The following is a 16,342-nucleotide window of genomic DNA, read 5'->3' as shown; positions in this document are numbered from 1 at the left end:
ATTTTTTTGCAACTGACAGAACGGCTAGATTAAGCAGTGGAAATATAAATTTCTCAGGTCAGTACATAGGCTCTCTAACCAAAGTTGCATATTCTTTCTTTGGAATGTTAGTTCTGAAATAGCATTTTATTTTTAAATAATTGAAACTTCCATTACAGTACAAACTACAGAAATACACTTAACAATATTTAATTCTGCCGCTTGGTGGTGCCATGGAAAACTAATAATAATAATTTAAAAAATTCTGCAAGTTTGCTGGATAGTAGGGCTTGGCTGTCAACTGAAAAGTATAAACAACATTTTTAAAAGTTTGTAATCCTTTCCTTACATTACAGTGGCTGAAAAGTGCATATACCAGCTCATGCTTTCACTTTAAAATTCCAGGCATACTCAGAGTCGAATGTCAAACAGGAAAATAGGAGGTGTTTTTTTAATCATGGAAAATATCAAACGTTCTAAAATAACAATATAACTAACATCCCTTTTCCTATTACCTGGATAATAAATGTTAACTTCCAGTCACATTCACTTGAAAAAATTAAATAAAAATAAAATTTATGCTTCTTTGTTCTTTTTCATTCCCCTTTCTTCGTTTTCTCACTAGAGGCAATCACAAGCCAGAATTAGATGTGTATCCTTCCAGTTCTTGTTTCTCTATTTTTAGTACATGTTCATGTGTCCATGAGCAGCACAAATGTTGCTTTATATTCTTCAAATGTATCTTTTCATGCTGTAGTATACTGCAATTTGCTTTTTACAAACAGTGTTTTGTCATGTTGATAGAGATTCATGCAGATATATACAGATCTAGGTTATTAGTTTTGTTAAACTGCAGTGCTGTAATTTATGGCAACCAAGTATCCTAAATTATTTATTCCTCTATGAACATTTCAATGTTGCAATAAATGCAATGCTTAGAATATCTAACATATAATACGTCCTCAAAACATATTTAATGAGCAAAGCGGCATAAAGTATTTCAGGCAGACTACTATTTGCTTCAATTGTCCAGTTACATGTCGTTAACGTCCACCCTATCTGCTTGCGTGGCAGGGATCATTCCCTGAAATTTCCTAAACGCTTTTTACCCAATTCTCTGAGAAAACGCTCTGATGCAGTGCCAGTGTGGGGGCAGGGCTGGGCGGGTGGAATGGGTAGAGAATGGACACAAAGACATCTCAACGTCAAAATATAAGACAAAGGTTTGTCTGGAGCAGAACAGGGTGAAGTAGCGCGCGTTATAAAATTGGGGGAAAGTTTATAATGCAGGCCATGTCCGGTGCTACCATATCCGGATAGCAGGTAGCGGAATACAGAGGTCTTTCTCTCCGAGCACCTTCTGAAAGATGTAACCATCAAACGACAGACAGTTGCCATGGGAACCAGTGGGGGAGGACAGTGTGTTCGACCAGAATTCTTGATGCGCTTAGAATGTTTCTTCTTCCGGTCCTCGATTCTTCGCACCACCGCCCCTCTCCGCCGTCCCCCGCCCATTCTGTGGGCTCTTATCATTTTCTTCCCCTTTTAATGCTCTCCTTCCCTGTTCTGGGTCGCCATCTTGGACCATGCGTCAAGATGGCGCCCCTTGCCCCCTCCAGAGGCAGAGCCCACGAGCGCCAGAGATTCTGCGCGCGTACGTGCTCGGGCGCGGGAGGGTGGGGCGGTGATGTCAGACGTCGCCCCGCCCACGGTGGTCGCTCCACCCCTGGCCCCACTCCTCCTTCCTCTCACCCGGAGAACCCGGAAGTGGAGGAGGAGGCGCGGCGGCGGTGGCAGAGCGGGCAGGAGCTGGTGGAGCCATACCCGGCAGCGTGTCTGGGGTTGGGGGCGGGGGGTGGGGCTGAGTGGCCTGAGCAGTCTGGCCTGGACAGGGCGGGGGAGGCCATGGCCTCGGCAGAGTTGCAGGGGAAGTACCAGAAGCTGGCTCAGGAGTACTCTAAGGTACCCGTCGTATGCGGGGAGTAGGGGGTCCCCGGTCCTGCGGCCTCGGGTTGCCTTGGCAGCGACTTGTCGGGACAGAGGGAGAAGGCGGAGGGGGCATGCGAGCGCGCCCCTCCTGTCTCCTCCGCCTTCTGTATCCACCATTACCGCGCTTCCACCTGCAGTTCCCAGGAGATGGGGCCGGGCGGTGTCTGGTCGGTGTGCGTTTCTGCGGGAAGGAGCAGGAGTTTGATTCTTCCTTCTCACTGAACTAGCGGGCATGGACAGGGATGTCAGAAATCCTGGCTTCCGCCTCTGGTGCTGGTCGGGAGGGGCAGGGAAAGGTGAGGACCATCGCTTTCCTGCTGCTTCCTCAATTTTCCCAGCCCGGCGATGGGAAGGATCAAGCTTTCTCCTTTCCCACAGGAATGATGTGAGGATAAAGAGATTTATCTGCCTCCCCCCCACCCCCCACAATTAAATCTGAAGTGTGAATAGAGTCATGCGTGTAAACTACTTCACCAGAGATAGGTGGTTACGAATGGATTCAGTGCTTTGGAAAGACGTTGTCTGAAAATGATTTTGAAAGCTGGAGTGCTAGGGCTGTGTCCTTTTCTCTTTTTCTTGGGTCACCTGGAGTGGGGCAGAGCACCCAGAAGATGCTCAGAACATGTTGAATTAAGCAAAATAGTGACCTTTCCCTTTGTCATATTTATGGCATCAGTCTTTTAACTGATGGGACCCTTTTCTTGGAAAAGGGCGGTGCTGCTTTTCTGTGTAGTGTGGTTCTGCCTCAAGAATATTCTAATGAAGTTCTAAAAGCAGAATCTTGCATCTTTGGAAATAGATTCAGTAGTCATTAAACTTGCTTTTCGGTGATCTTGGCATTCAAGGGAGCATGGGGAAGCTTAGACTCTTTTTTACTTTGGAGAAACTGAGACACGCTTTAAAAAATTTCATATAACGGATATGCACCAAGGTGAAATGCATTGTTTTGTGAAAAATAAAACCTGTGCCTAAACATACACACTTAAGTCCTCACAATCACATGGAAGCCTTTTGAGATACTGTTATTCCAGTGGTGCTACTATTGGCAAGAGCTTCCCCAGTAGCTCAGAAGGTAAAGAATCCACCTGCAAAGTGGGAGGCCTGGGTTGGGAAGATCCCCTGGAGGAGGGCATGGCAAACCACTCCAGTATTCTTCCCTGGAGAATCCCCATGGACAGAGGAGCCTGGTGGGCTACAGCCCAAGGGGTCGCAAAGAGTAGGACAGACTGAGCATCTAAGCACGACCATTGGCAAAACTTCTGCATTTCCATTTGAATTTGTCTCTAAGAGCCTCTGGCAAGATGTTAGCGATGGCAAGTTTTTATTCTCTGAAGGCATTTTTTGTTTGTTTGAAAGGTCCAGAAATTATTTGGAACAAATCCATGTGATGAAGTGTGGTGGGTAGAGGATGGCAGTCCAGACACTTGGCTTTCCTATTTTGGGGTGAAAATGTTTCATGAGTATAAAGTAAGGGGATTGATTTTCTTTTCCAGATAGTAAACAAGCTCAGAAGGCAATTCCAAGTGGCAGAAGAGAGTTCCAGAAATATTTTGAGCAGTGACCACACTGCTGAAATAACAGCCTCCCAAAAGTAGTGGAAACTTTGAAAAGATTTTATTCTTTTGGCTATGTAAGCTCTTTTGTTTAGCAAACAGTTATATGCCACCTGTGAACAGTCCCAGGCCCCATTGAGTGAGGCAGAGTTCCACCTTAAGGAGAACCCTTTAATAGAATATTCAAATGTTGTACATAAAATTAATACAAGACGACAAGTGTTAGACCAGTGGGCGCACAGAAGAAATGGCAGGTAAGAGTAGAAGTTACTCAGATTGGGGAGTAGCGGATAGGGAGGAAATGATGGATGGTAGTATTCCAGGCAAAGGAGACAGTCTCTGCTGACATGAAGACACGGTCAGATACATGACAGAGAGTGGTGAAGTATGGTTGGAGGGATAATTTGGACCCGATCATGAAGAGTTGTGGATGTCAAGTAAGAAATTTGAATTTTGAATAAATGGAATAGACACTAAAGGTTTTCAAATGGGAGAGTGACATTGCTTTTAGAAAGATAACTGGTAGCTATGAGGAAGATGGACTGAAATGGGGAAAGACTGGAGAAAAGGAGACCAGACTGCAGGCTTTTTGAATAGTATCAGGGAGAGTTACATAGGATTAAATAAAATTTGTGACTGTTTAGATGGAAAAGGCTTAAATTTAGGAATTATGGTTGACAAGTATGGTTTAGCTTATCTGTTTTTTGAGTGCCTGCTTTGCAGGCAGCTGCAAACTTATGAAGAATATGGATGGAAGTGTCAGGGCACTCATCCTTGTGTCTCATTCATTCTGTGGGACGTGATGAATGAGGGAAGACTGAGAGTTGACCCTGAAATTAACGCATGGACTGCTCTGACAGAACACCGCTGCCAACTGGCAGAGGAGGGTGGGTCAGAAGGCACGCCAGTTTGCAGTGAAGGTTAGATGTAATCATAGTATTATGGTTGGAAGGCATGCTGAGGCCATCTGATTCACATAGTAGGTTGAAGTAATGTTGGGGTCATTGTCGAAAATTTCTAGTGGAGGCAGACTGGCTGAAAGTCAGGACAAAGGCCAGAACTTTTAAAATAATTCCCCTAAAGATGATAGTTGAACTTGGAGAGTTAATCACTTTAGGTAGATTCTTTGGGGAACACCTGTGGGAAGGCTGGGACAGTAGGAGATGCTAAGGGTACTGTAGGGGGTCTGCCAGCCTTGAAGTTGTCTCCCTGTTGGGCCAGACCATTTTTCATCCTTTTAACTGCATGTGATGGAAATTTCAGAATGTGAGAACAGGGATTGGTCAAAAGATTTCATGTGATTTTTGTTCCCTGTTGATTCTAGTGCCAAGCAATTTCTAGATAAGATTTGTGCTACCAGCTAAGCCTACTAACTTAGGGGTAAAGAATCCACCTGCAATGCAGGAGACGCAGTTTGATCCTTGCATCAGGAAGATTCCCCTGGAGAAGGGAATGGCTACCCACTCCAGTATTCTTTCCTGGAGAATCCCATGGACAGAGGAGCCTGGTGAGCTGCAGTCAATGGGGTTACAAGAGTCAGACTCAAGTGAGTGACCCAGCAAGCAGTATGCATGCTACCTTCAGCCCTGTGCCTATGGAAGGGGGTATTTTACCTTTTTGTTAGCTTTGTTTGTGGGCTGATGTTGAATTTCAGTTTTGTCTCCGTTTTTCCTTATTTAGGATACAAAGAAAAATGATGTCCTTTTAAGCTATAGAAGGAGGCCTAAATATCAAGAGAGCAGCAAGCATGATCCCTCAACCAATGACACTTGCAGAATCTTCTTGTTCTTATTTAATGCAGATCTCAGTCTGTGTGCCAGGAAGGGGCCCATTTCTCCCTTTATAACTTCTGTCATAATCTTTTATGTCAAATGTCATAATCTTTTGCCCCTGAGAAAGAGCAAAATCAGTCTGAGGAGCTTCCATTAAAAGACACTGAGAGTTTCGTTAGATAAAAGATGAACCATGGAGGCTGAAGCAGATGACAATTTCTGAGGCAGACAGGTTGCTAAAACATAAAGTGTATGGAAAGGCCAGTTAAAGTGGAGGTTAAGACATTAGTGGTTTGGGCAATTAGGCAATCATTGTAGGCTTTTAAAATTTCTGGTTTAACAGTTTGGGGGCAGGGAAGGGGTTAGAAGCTGGTTTTCAGAGATTTATGAAGTTAATAGGTAATAGTTGGAGGCTGCCTCTTTGAGATGTGAGGGAGAGTTAATCAGGGCCTCATTTTGACTACACTGTTGACTTAAGAACCAGAGACCATTTCTTACTTGGTGTGTATCTTTCTGGAAAAGAGGCTGAGGGCACACAGTCCTGACCCATTTGATTTCAGTCTGCTTTCTCTGCACAGGCTTCTGCATTCTTGCCTGGCACAATGTCCGTGTGGAAACAAGTGTCAAATCTAACCATCTTTCCATTGTTTGTGGTATCCTGGGTCAGTGGTTCAAAGCGTAGCCCTGGGATCAGCAGCATCAGTGTTGGGAATGGGGTGCATCTACCCTGGATTTACTGAATCTGAAACTGGTGGTCAGACCTGGGAATCTGTGTTGTAACAAACCTCTCCAGTGATTTGCGTGCACACCAGAGTTTGAGAACCACCAAGAAATGGTGTCAGTTTAGTAGCTTTTGCTCAGATAAAGGTAATCTTTTTAAAGCTCTTTTCAAAGCTGTAAAAACCAGTGGGAAAGCTGGATCCTATTTCTCTAACGGTTTACCTTGCAATTGATGCTTCTTGTAGTTATGAAGGAGATTGCCTTTGGAAACTTTTTAGATTGGTACTCTTAGATGTGCTCATTTTAGGAATGGATCGGTTTTGCTTACCGGACAGCAGAGCTTGGCTGAATCTGATTGCTTCCTCTTGTAAAAGAAGTAAGACTCAGGAGCTGGACTAAAGTAAAATGGAGTATCAGTTTTTTTCTACCCTAGTGTATTGGGTTCACTACTAAAGGTGCTGTGCACTGGAGCTTTCCAGGAGAATGAAAATGTTCTGCATGTTTGCTGTCTGGTAGGGCATCCACTAGCACGTGGGGCTGTTGAGTACTTGAGACGTGGCTAGCTCAGCTGAGGAACTGAATTTTGGATTTTATTTAAGTCATTTAAGTTTATTTTTTATTTTATTTTTGATTGCATCAGATCTTAGTTGCAGCACGCAGGCTCCTCTTTGCACCTCATAGGCTTTTCTCTAATTGTGGCATGGGGGATCCCAGTTCCCCAACCAGGGATTGAACCCATGTCCCTTGCACTGGAAGGTGGATTTCCATCCACTGGATCACCAGGGAAGTCCCAGTAATTTAAGTTTTAATAGGAACATGTGGCTATGGACCACCTTGCTGAACTGTGCTAGGTTAGCCCCTAGATCAGGGCATCGCAAACGTAAATATCCGTGTGACTCACCTGAGAGGTGAAAGGGGTAGTCACTCAGTCATGTCTGATTCTTTGCCATTCCATGGACTGTAGCTCGCTAGGCTCCTCTGTCCATGAAATCCTCCAGGTAAGAATACTGCTGTGGGTTGCCATGCCCTTCTCCAGGGGATCTTTCTGACCCAGGGATTGAACCTGGGTCTCTTGCATTGCAGGCAGATTCTTTACCATCTGAGCCATCAGGGAAGCACCTTGTTAAACTGCAGATTCTGGTTCAGTAGGTCTGGGGTGGGGCCTAGATTCTGCTCCCAGGTGATCCTGCTACAGCTGTCCCTAGACCACACTTTGAATAGCAAGGCCTTAGAGAGTCAAGGGGTATCCTACTCTTAATTCAGCTGAATTGCCAAGCAGTCACTGATGAGGCAGACTGCAGAGTTGGGGTGGGGGTTTTGTCCTACTGAATTTCCCTACACGCAGGGAAATTCAGTAGGGACAAGAGAAAGAGTTTTGTTTGAAGGCAGGTCTGAAAGGAGGTTTTCTTCCCAACTCAGTGACAAAAGGATCTCAACCTTTAGTACACAGTTTGTAGCCCACAGTTACTTTATGCTTTTCCAGGGCGAGGAGCCAATTAGTAGGTGGAGAGAAAGACTGAGTGGTATTCCCACAGCTGTAGAATACCTAAAATGTTACAACTGGGAGTTTTTTAAAGGCTCATCCAGGCTAGAGACACTGAAACTGGTCTGCTGGTGACTTAAGTATTCTGAAATCAGGGTTTTTGGTGAGGCTTAGGAATGGGCTTCAGGTTGTCTGCTGCATACATTATTTTGTAATAGAGAAAAGCTAGATGTCTAAAGATGTGTTTTATAGGGTTGTAAAACATGTATAAGGGCTTCCCAGATGGCACTGTGATAAAGAACCTGCCTGCCAATGCAGGAAATGCAGGTTTGATGCCTAGGTCAGGGAGATCCCCCGGAGGAGGAAATGGCAACCCACTCCGGTATTCTTGCCTGAAAAATTCCATGGACAGAGAGGCCTGGCAGGCTATAGTCTATGGGGTCACAAAGAGCTGGACTGAGCACGCACGAAAACATGTATAAACGTCAGAAGGCCCATCGTATGGAAGCAGTTATGTAAAAGTGAACACAGTCTTGCTGAGGATTAGATGAGAAATAGCATATAAGCTATTCACCTCTTTCCCCACAAACTCTTCTAGTAGTTTGTGATAGAACATAGTAAATCTCTAATCTTGGGCCAGTTATTCTACCACACATTGGCAGAGCGGCATGAGAGAGATCGTAGGTGACTCACCCCACTCTCTGTGTCCCTGGAGAAACAGCTTTGTGGTAAGTCTGACTGAAGCCGGGCTGATCCAGAAGCAGAGTCACACAGAGTAGTCCGTGCACTGGTTGTCAGAGAGGTAGGCGCAGGACTTTTGAAGGTGCTGGGTGTCCAATAGGACCATGAGGTTCAAATCATTTGGAGAAGGGCTTTAAAGAGGGACTGTTGAAGTAATGATGGTCTCTTGCAGAATGCATTGCATTTATTGTTTATTTTTGGCTGTGTTGGGTCTCAGTTGCAGCATGCAGGCTCTTCTTGCAGCATGAGGGCTTCTCTCTAATTGCAGCACCCATGGCTTAGTTGCCCCCACGGCATGCGGGATCTTAGTTCCTTGACCAGGGTTTGAACCTGTGTCTCCTGCACTAGTGGGTAGGTTCTTGACCACTGAGCCACCAGGAAAGTCCCTACGAAGGGTTACATTTAGACACCTTATAGTTACATTAGTGGTCCTCAACCTTTTTGGTACCAGGGATCGATTTTGTGGAAGACAGGTTTTCCACAGACTGGCAGAGGGGAGGGGTGGTCTCAGGATGATTCAAGCATATTACATCTATTGTGCACTTTGTTTCTATTATTATTACATTGTGATATATAATGAAGTAATTATATAGCTCACCGTAATGCAGAATCAGTGGGAGCCCAGAACTTGTTTTCTTACAACTAGATGGTCCCATCTGGGGGTGTTGGGAGGGCAATGGGCAACAGCTGTAAATATACCCACAACTTCACTCCCTCGCATGCAGCTCACTCCCTGCTGTGTGGCCTGGTTCCTGCTGCTGCTGCTGCTGCTAAATCGCTTCAGTCGTGTTCGACTCTGTGCGACCCCAGAGACGGCAGCCCATCAGGCTCCCCTGTCCCTGGGATTCTCCAGGCAAGAACACTGGAGTGGGTTGCCATTTCCTTCTCCAATGCGTGAAAGTGAAAAGTGAAAGTAAAGTCGCTCAGTTGTGTCCGACTCTTAGCGACCCCATGGACTGCAGCCTACCAGGCTCCTGTGTCCATGGGATTTTCCAGGCAAGAGTACTGGAGTGGGGTGCCATTGCCTTCTTCAGGCCTGGTTCCTAACAGGCCAGTTATCAGTTGTGGAAGGTGGCCTGGGGGTTGGGGACCCCTGCTTTATAGCATTTAATGTGATAATTAAACATTTATCAAATGCTTTCTCTGTCCATATTATTGATCTTTCATTGTAGGCAGGAGATATAAGGGATTATACTGTAGTTTCTACTGTGAAGGATAGTTTAATTGGCAGATGGGACATGAGTGTAGAAATCATACATAAATTAGTGAATGTAAAATGTACTATAAAGACTGAATACTTTTATAAGTGATGTCCTGTTACTAGTAAGTGCCCAGGAAACTGAGGGCATTGTCTCTGAGGGCATTGTCTCTGTCTCTATAGGGGCACTATAGAGAATGATTGGGAAAAATTTTTGGAAGTAGGATCAGAGTAGAAAGTAGGTTCTAGAAGAACAGTTGGGGTTTGGTTGGTCAACATGAGAAAATGCTGTGTTTTTGAGTCAAGGTAAAGCTAGTCAGAAGATCACAAGACCATGAAAAATGAGTTTGAAAAGACCAGGAGGGTTTCTGAGTTGGGATTCAGAGGACTGTTTCTCTACTGAATGGAACAGTAGTGCATGGCACAGCTGCTGGAAATAGGCTGTATCATCTCCTGGAGAATTTCCTTGTCCTAATGGAGACTTCAGGGCAGTTGTTTCTCAGTTACGTCCACGTCCACTGGAGTCTCCACACTCGTCTCCTAGAGGCATTAGTGACCACCTGTAACTGTTTCTAAGACAAACACTGCATTTGCCTTCCCACTGTGGTGAATGCTGGTGAGGAGAAAGATAAGATTCTGAAAGACCAGACTGGTTATAGCAGTATCTGCATTTGACAAGATGCTGGTCAGTAATGCAGAGATGTGACAGTGGCTGAAATGCAGGAAGATGCTAAATGCCAAGTGTAATTAACAAGGCAGTGGAGAGCTCGGCCGAACTCATCCTTTTCTACCTACCAAATAGTAGAAGGGGATTTTAGATAAATATTTCTAAAAGCTGCATTTTTCTGTTGAGTGGTACCATTGGAACACTGTGTTTGAATTGTTATCAATTCAGCCAACAGTATTTTCCAAAGGAAAATCAAAATCATTTTTCTTTATGATCAGATTAACTTCCAAACAGTAGTGATTTGAAAAATTTAATTTTGCTTTTTTTGACAAAGTAGGCTGTTCAGTTTGCTTTAAATAGCTTCTAAGTGTGCCTTAGGAATTACAGGTGAGGTTTTCCTGTTTGCTTGTTTTAAAAATGTTTGCAGTTCTGGTCCTACAGAAAATTATCAGTTCAGCAAATTTCAGACTTCATCCCTAGTCTTTGAGGCAGTCAGTCAGAGGTTCTAAAGACCGCACAAAGAAGATGATCATAGATCAAAGTTAGAATGGGGGTACGAAATGAAACCTAAACCCTCAAGTAATACTGCTGTCCTTTGGCTATATGAGTTTGAAAATATTTATTGAATTCTGTTACCTAGGTAACACGTTATCCAAAAAATATATTGAGATTGCTTAAAGGGTAGTATACCATGTGTTGGAAGTCAGTACTAAAGTAGTGGTTTAATCTCTCTGTACTTCTAGAGCAGAGTGTAAAGAACCTAATATTAATGGTAAATATTTTAGGCTTGAGGCCATATGGTTTCCATTGTATCTACTCATTTCTGTCACTATAACTCAAAAGCAATCATAGACAATTCATCAGTAATGAGTTTGGCTGTGTTCCTGCAAAACTTTAAAATAGGTAGCTATCCAGTTTGGCCCAGGTACTTTAGTTTGATTGGAGAAGGAAATGGCAACCCACTCCAGTACTCTTGCCTAGAAAATTCCTTGGATGGAGGAGCCTGGTGGGCTACAGTCCATGGGGTCACAAAGAGTCGGACATGACTGAGTGACTTCACGACGACCTTAGTTTGATAACTCCTGTTCTAGAAAATTTAATGTCCACATTTTTTTAAGCAGGAAATGCTTGTATGATTATCTTTTCTCTTCCCTTTAAATTGTAAACTTTTTGAAATAGGGACCATTTCTTTTACTTCTTTCTCCCCTATATCATTAGCATAGTCCCTTTGTTTTGTTTAGTCACTCAGTCATGTCTAGTTCTTTGTGACTCCACGGACTGCAGCACGCCAGACTTCCCTTTCCTTCACTATCTCCCAGAGTTTGCTCAAACCTTTGTCCATTGAGTTGATGATGTCAACCAACCGTCTCATTCTCTGTCACCCTCTTCTCCTGCCTTCAGTCTTTCCCAGCATCAGAGTCTTTTCCAGTGAGTTGGCTCTTCACATCAGGTGGCCAAAGTATTAGAGCTTCAGCTTCAGTATCAGTCCTTCCAATGAATATGCAGGGTTGATTTCCTTTAGGATGGACTGGTTTGATCTCTTTATTGTCCAAGGGACCGTCAAAAGTCTTCTCCAACACCGCAGTTTGAAAGCATCAATTCTTCAGCACTCAGCCTTCTTTATGGTCCAACTGTCACATCCATATGTGACTACTGGAAAAACCATAGCTATGACTATATGGACTTTTGTAGGCAAAGTGATTTCTCTGCTTTTTAGTCCACTGTCTAGGTTTGTCATAGCTTCTCTTCTAAAGAGCATGTGGGTCTTTTAATTTCATGGCTGGAGTTACTGTCCACAGTGATTTTGGAGCCCAAGAAAATGAAGTCTGTTACTGTTTCCACTTTTTCCCCATCAATATGCCTTGAAGTGATGGAACTGGATGTCATGATCTTAGTTTTTGGAATGTTGAGTTTTAAGCCAGCATTTTCACTCTCCTCTTTCACCTTTATCAAGAGGCTCTTTAGTTTCTTTTTGCTTTCTGCCATTAGGGCGGTATCATCTTCATATCTGAGGTTATTGATATTTCTGGCAATCTTGATTGCAGCTTGGGCTTCATCCAGCCTGGCATTTTGCATGATGTGGAGGTTTAATCACTAAATCTTGTACAACTCTTGCAACCCCATGGACTGTAGCCTGCCATGCTCCTCTGTCCAAGGGGATTCTCCAGGCAAGAATGCTGGAGTAGGTTGCCAGTTCCTTCTCCAGAGGAATCTTCCTGACCCAGGAATCAAACCTTGGTCTCCTGCATTGCAGGCAGATTCTTTACAGACTGATCTACAAGGCAAGGCCTATGATGATGTACTCTGCATATAAGTTAAATATATATAGCCTTGACGTACTCCTTTCCCAGTTTTGAACCAGTCTGTTGTTCCATGTCTGGTTCTAGCTGTTGCTTCTTGACCTGCAATACAGGTTTCTCAGGAGGCAGGTAACATGGTCTGTTAATTTCATCTCTAAGAATTTTCCACAGTTCATTGTAATCCACACAGTCAAAGGTTTTAGCATAGTCAATGAAGCAGAAGTAGATTTTTTTTTTAAATTCTCTTGCTTTTTCTATGGTGCAACAGTTGTTGGCAATTTGATCTCTGGTTCCTCTGCATTGTCTAAATCCATGTTGTACATCTAGAAGTTATTGGTTCATGTACTATTGAAGCCTAGCTTGAAAGATTTTGAGCATTACCTGGCTAGCATGTGAAATGAGTACAATTGTGCAGTAGTTTGAACATTCTTTGGCATTGCCTTTCTTTGAGATTGGAATGAAAACAGACCTTTTCCAGTCCTGTGGCCACTGCTGAGTTTTCCAAATTTGCTGGCATATTGAGTGCAGCACTTTAACAACATCTTCTTTCAGGATCTGATGATCTGAACCACAGTTAGCTCCTGGTCATATGGCAAACTAGAAGTGTATCTGTTGTCCCTTTGATTCTACTCTCTTAATAAGAGCTCTGCTACTATTTGTGGAGCATGTTATCATTTAGAAAGTGCTTTGACATATCTTTTCTTATCTGATTCTCACAACAACCTCAGAAGAATGAAGATAGGGTAGGTGTATTGCCCCACTTTGTAATCCATATAACAAAAGATTAAGTGAGTATCTCTAGTTTATATTGTCTAGGATGAGACAGAGCAAAATTTGGATCTTCTTTTGTGGTAGTGAACCCTGATCTCTAACTTTCTAAAAACAGAAGCAGCTCATCTTTTTAGTCTGTCTTGCTCAAACTGTATATCCTGCAGTGTTCCTGTTTTTCTTAGAATCTTAGCTCAGTTTTCCCTTGAGTGTCAAATGCTCAGTTTAAAGTTTAGCATTCAAATATTCCTATTCTTTTGGCACAGAAAAGGGTCATTTCTGTTTTCAAGACACAGATGTGAGCTGCACAGAATTAGAAATAGATATATTTTTTTTAAGCTCATGGATAAAATCACCCCATTCATTTAGTTTCTCAGAGAAGAACCTGGTCTTTCATGGTCTTTATACTGAGTCCTGAGACTGTGTGTGTGTAACCCTTTGGTGTCAGCTACGCTGCGCTGGTGTATTTGTACGCACGTGCTCTGTGTTGTGCTTGTTGATAATTGCAGAAGGGGATTGCTGCAGAAGATTTATCTTTCAAATCCCTGCTGGTGATGGTGATACAGATGTAACCATGAATAAAAATTCATCAAGCTGTATAATTTTGCTTTGTATATTTTAAGATAAAGATCGACCCCAACTTAAAAAAGTTAACTACAAAAGAAACCCAAGTCCTGCCTCCCCCAAAACTTCTTCCATCTCACCAGCCTACTACTGTTCTCATTTATATTTAGCTTTATAAAACAATAGCCAGTATTGTCTAAACGGCATTACGCCTGGAGTCAGAACTACTGGAGTCTGATTCTCAGCATTGCCACTTACCTTCTCTGTACCTTAGTTTGCTCACGTGTGAAGTGGTGGTAATTATAGCACCTGTTTCATCGGGTTGTGAGGATTGATGAGGTAGTACATGTAAAGTATTTAGGAATGAGCATTCAAATGCTAGCTGCTATTGTTATTAATTTCTGAATTAAACTTGCTTCTCAGTTGCTTTTGTACACTGCTTCTGCTGATGCCTGATTGTAAGTCCTCCCTTCCTGAGGCTGAAGTGAGTGATAGTTGCATGGCTAATATTAGGCACAGTATCCTGCTGGGTGTGTTGATGCCCTATAGTTTGGTTCTCTGTAGAATTCTTATTCCATACTTAGTCCAGTTGTATGTATTTTACAGGTGAATGGTATGTCAGAGTTATAAGGAAAATGGCATACTTAATACCCTATTGTATATTGTATATATATATATTTTTTATTGTATAGTTTTTATTTAGGGAGGTGATTGGTTTCATGGAAAGAACCATGTACATGGGAGGTCAAGAGACCTGGATTTTAGTCTTAATTTTGCATTGTTTAGTTTTATGTCATTGGGCAGCTCAGCCTCTATGTCTTTATTTGTAGAATGGCACGCTGGTTGTCTCTGCTTTCCTCTTGAGGGCTCATTTGTATGTGAGCTGATAGTTACTCAGTGTACAGATTCCTATAAAGTGATGGTAAGTGATTTCCTTGCTGTAAGTGGTTGCTTTATATTAAAAATTAATTATTACTTCCTCTGTTTTCAGCTTCGGGCTCAGAATCAGGTCTTGAAGAAAGGTGTCGTGGATGAACAAGCGAATTCTGCTGCTTTGAAGGTAGGCTACTGTTTGTGTTGTGAGAGTTAGATTAGTGTTTAGTGAAGCTTACAGCAGGGGATTTAGCCCATTTTGTGGGTTAAATTCCCAACTCTGACACTGATTCACTAGGGATAGGGGAGGGTAATCAATTTTTTTGTGTGTGTTTAACTTTCTTACTCATTTAGGTATGAATGTGATGTGCTTTGACTTCTTAGCTGGAGATTACAAAAATGTCTTATGGGACTGCATCTAATGCATTTCTCTCATACCCAGCTTCTTTCATAGCTAAACTCATCAGGACAAATGGGGCTTCTTATCTGGCTTGATCTGACAGCACTCTGCAGGGACTGGGTCATATTCATGTTTATATCCCTAGCATTCAGCAGATTGTCCCCTGATAAATGGGTCTGAAAGTGTGAATCATTTAGTGCATTAATCTTGCTTTGGGTTGAGCTGTTTAATAGTAATAACCTGTGTTAATGATGACTGAGTGATCCATCAGCACCTTTAACTGAGAGGAGAAATATGATGGGAGAAGAAGAATTTGTTTCTACCTCATTGTAGCAGACATGTAATAAATACTGCTTGAAAGTGTTAGTTGTTCAGTCATGGCCAACTCTTTGTGACCCCAGGGACTATATAGCCTGCCACACTCCTCTGTCCATGGGATTCTCCAGGCAAGAATACTGGAGTGGGTTACAGTTCCCTTCTCCAGGGGAATCTTTCCGACCCAGGGATCAAACCTAGATCTCCCACATTACAGGGAAATTCTTTACCATCTGAGCCACCAGGGAGGCACAGATACTGCTTAGTGATATTCTTAATTGGATAAATTGATTCTAGGATATGGATTCCTTCTTGGCCAAGTTTCAGTAAAATACACTGCCTGCCTCATTCTTTCACTGCCTCCCTTGCTCCCTCTTCAGAAAAAAGGGCTTAGGAGTCCCTTTACTTTTCTGTCTTTCTGGAGTAGCCCGCGACCAGTGACACACGAACAGTCACCAGGATCGTGAGATGCGTCCTTTCACTTGGCTAGTGTTGGACCCTTCTCTAGTCCCCTCTGTCTCTTGAGGAGAGCTCCCTCCTTGGGTGCTGTTGCACAGACTCGGGGCTGAGATGGGTCAGAGTACCTTACCCTACGCTCTCTGCACTTAAGCTGAGATGATAAATAGTCAGAATTTGTTAGCTAAGTTACTGTTTTGTTTAAATCACTGAAGAAATTGATCATTATCTATTTCCTTATGATGTCTAAAACCTACCCCTGGAGAAAGTATTTCCGAACTCATCTTAGTCGCCCGCACTGGTGTTTCACACCCTCCTGTGGCTGATTGTGTCTGATTAATGCTGGTAGCAGCTGTGGTGGTGATGGTGACAGCAGACCCTCTCACTGAGTGCTCGCCGTGTGTCAGGCAGGCGTTGCACTCAGCACCTTGCACCCGTGTTCTCAGTTTTCACAACGACCCTGTGCGGGCACATGCCACTGTCATCACTGTCATTGCAGGAACTAGGATTTATAGAGAGATTGGGATGGATGTCTTCCGAAATCAATGATTGGTTAATGGGGAA

At 43.2% G+C, this 16,342-nt stretch overlaps 1 protein-coding gene across 2 annotated transcripts in view; it reads left to right on the top strand.

Annotated features, from left to right (window-relative positions):
• Nucleotides 1–1,746: 1,746 nt before the first annotated feature.
• Nucleotides 1,747–16,342, top strand: part of PPP1R21 (protein phosphatase 1 regulatory subunit 21) — a 72,208-nt gene continuing 57,612 nt past the window's right edge. The window contains exons 1-2 of one of the 2 annotated variants that reach the window (XM_070379610.1): nt 1,747–1,941; nt 14,726–14,794. In XM_070379610.1, the coding sequence (XP_070235711.1) occupies nt 1,885–1,941; nt 14,726–14,794 (126 nt within the window). In that variant the 5' untranslated portion in view covers nt 1,747–1,884. Of the gene's footprint in view, nt 1,942–2,056; nt 2,354–14,725; nt 14,795–16,342 lie in introns of those variants that run through there. The other variant, XM_070379609.1, reaches the window with a different exon arrangement.

This window comes from Bos mutus, chromosome 11 (genome assembly GCF_027580195.1).
Source record: "Bos mutus isolate GX-2022 chromosome 11, NWIPB_WYAK_1.1, whole genome shotgun sequence".
Lineage (NCBI taxonomy): Eukaryota > Metazoa > Chordata > Mammalia > Artiodactyla > Bovidae > Bos > Bos mutus.
The sequence above is the reverse complement of the archived record's forward strand: the minus strand, read 5'-3'. Positions and strand labels throughout refer to the sequence as shown.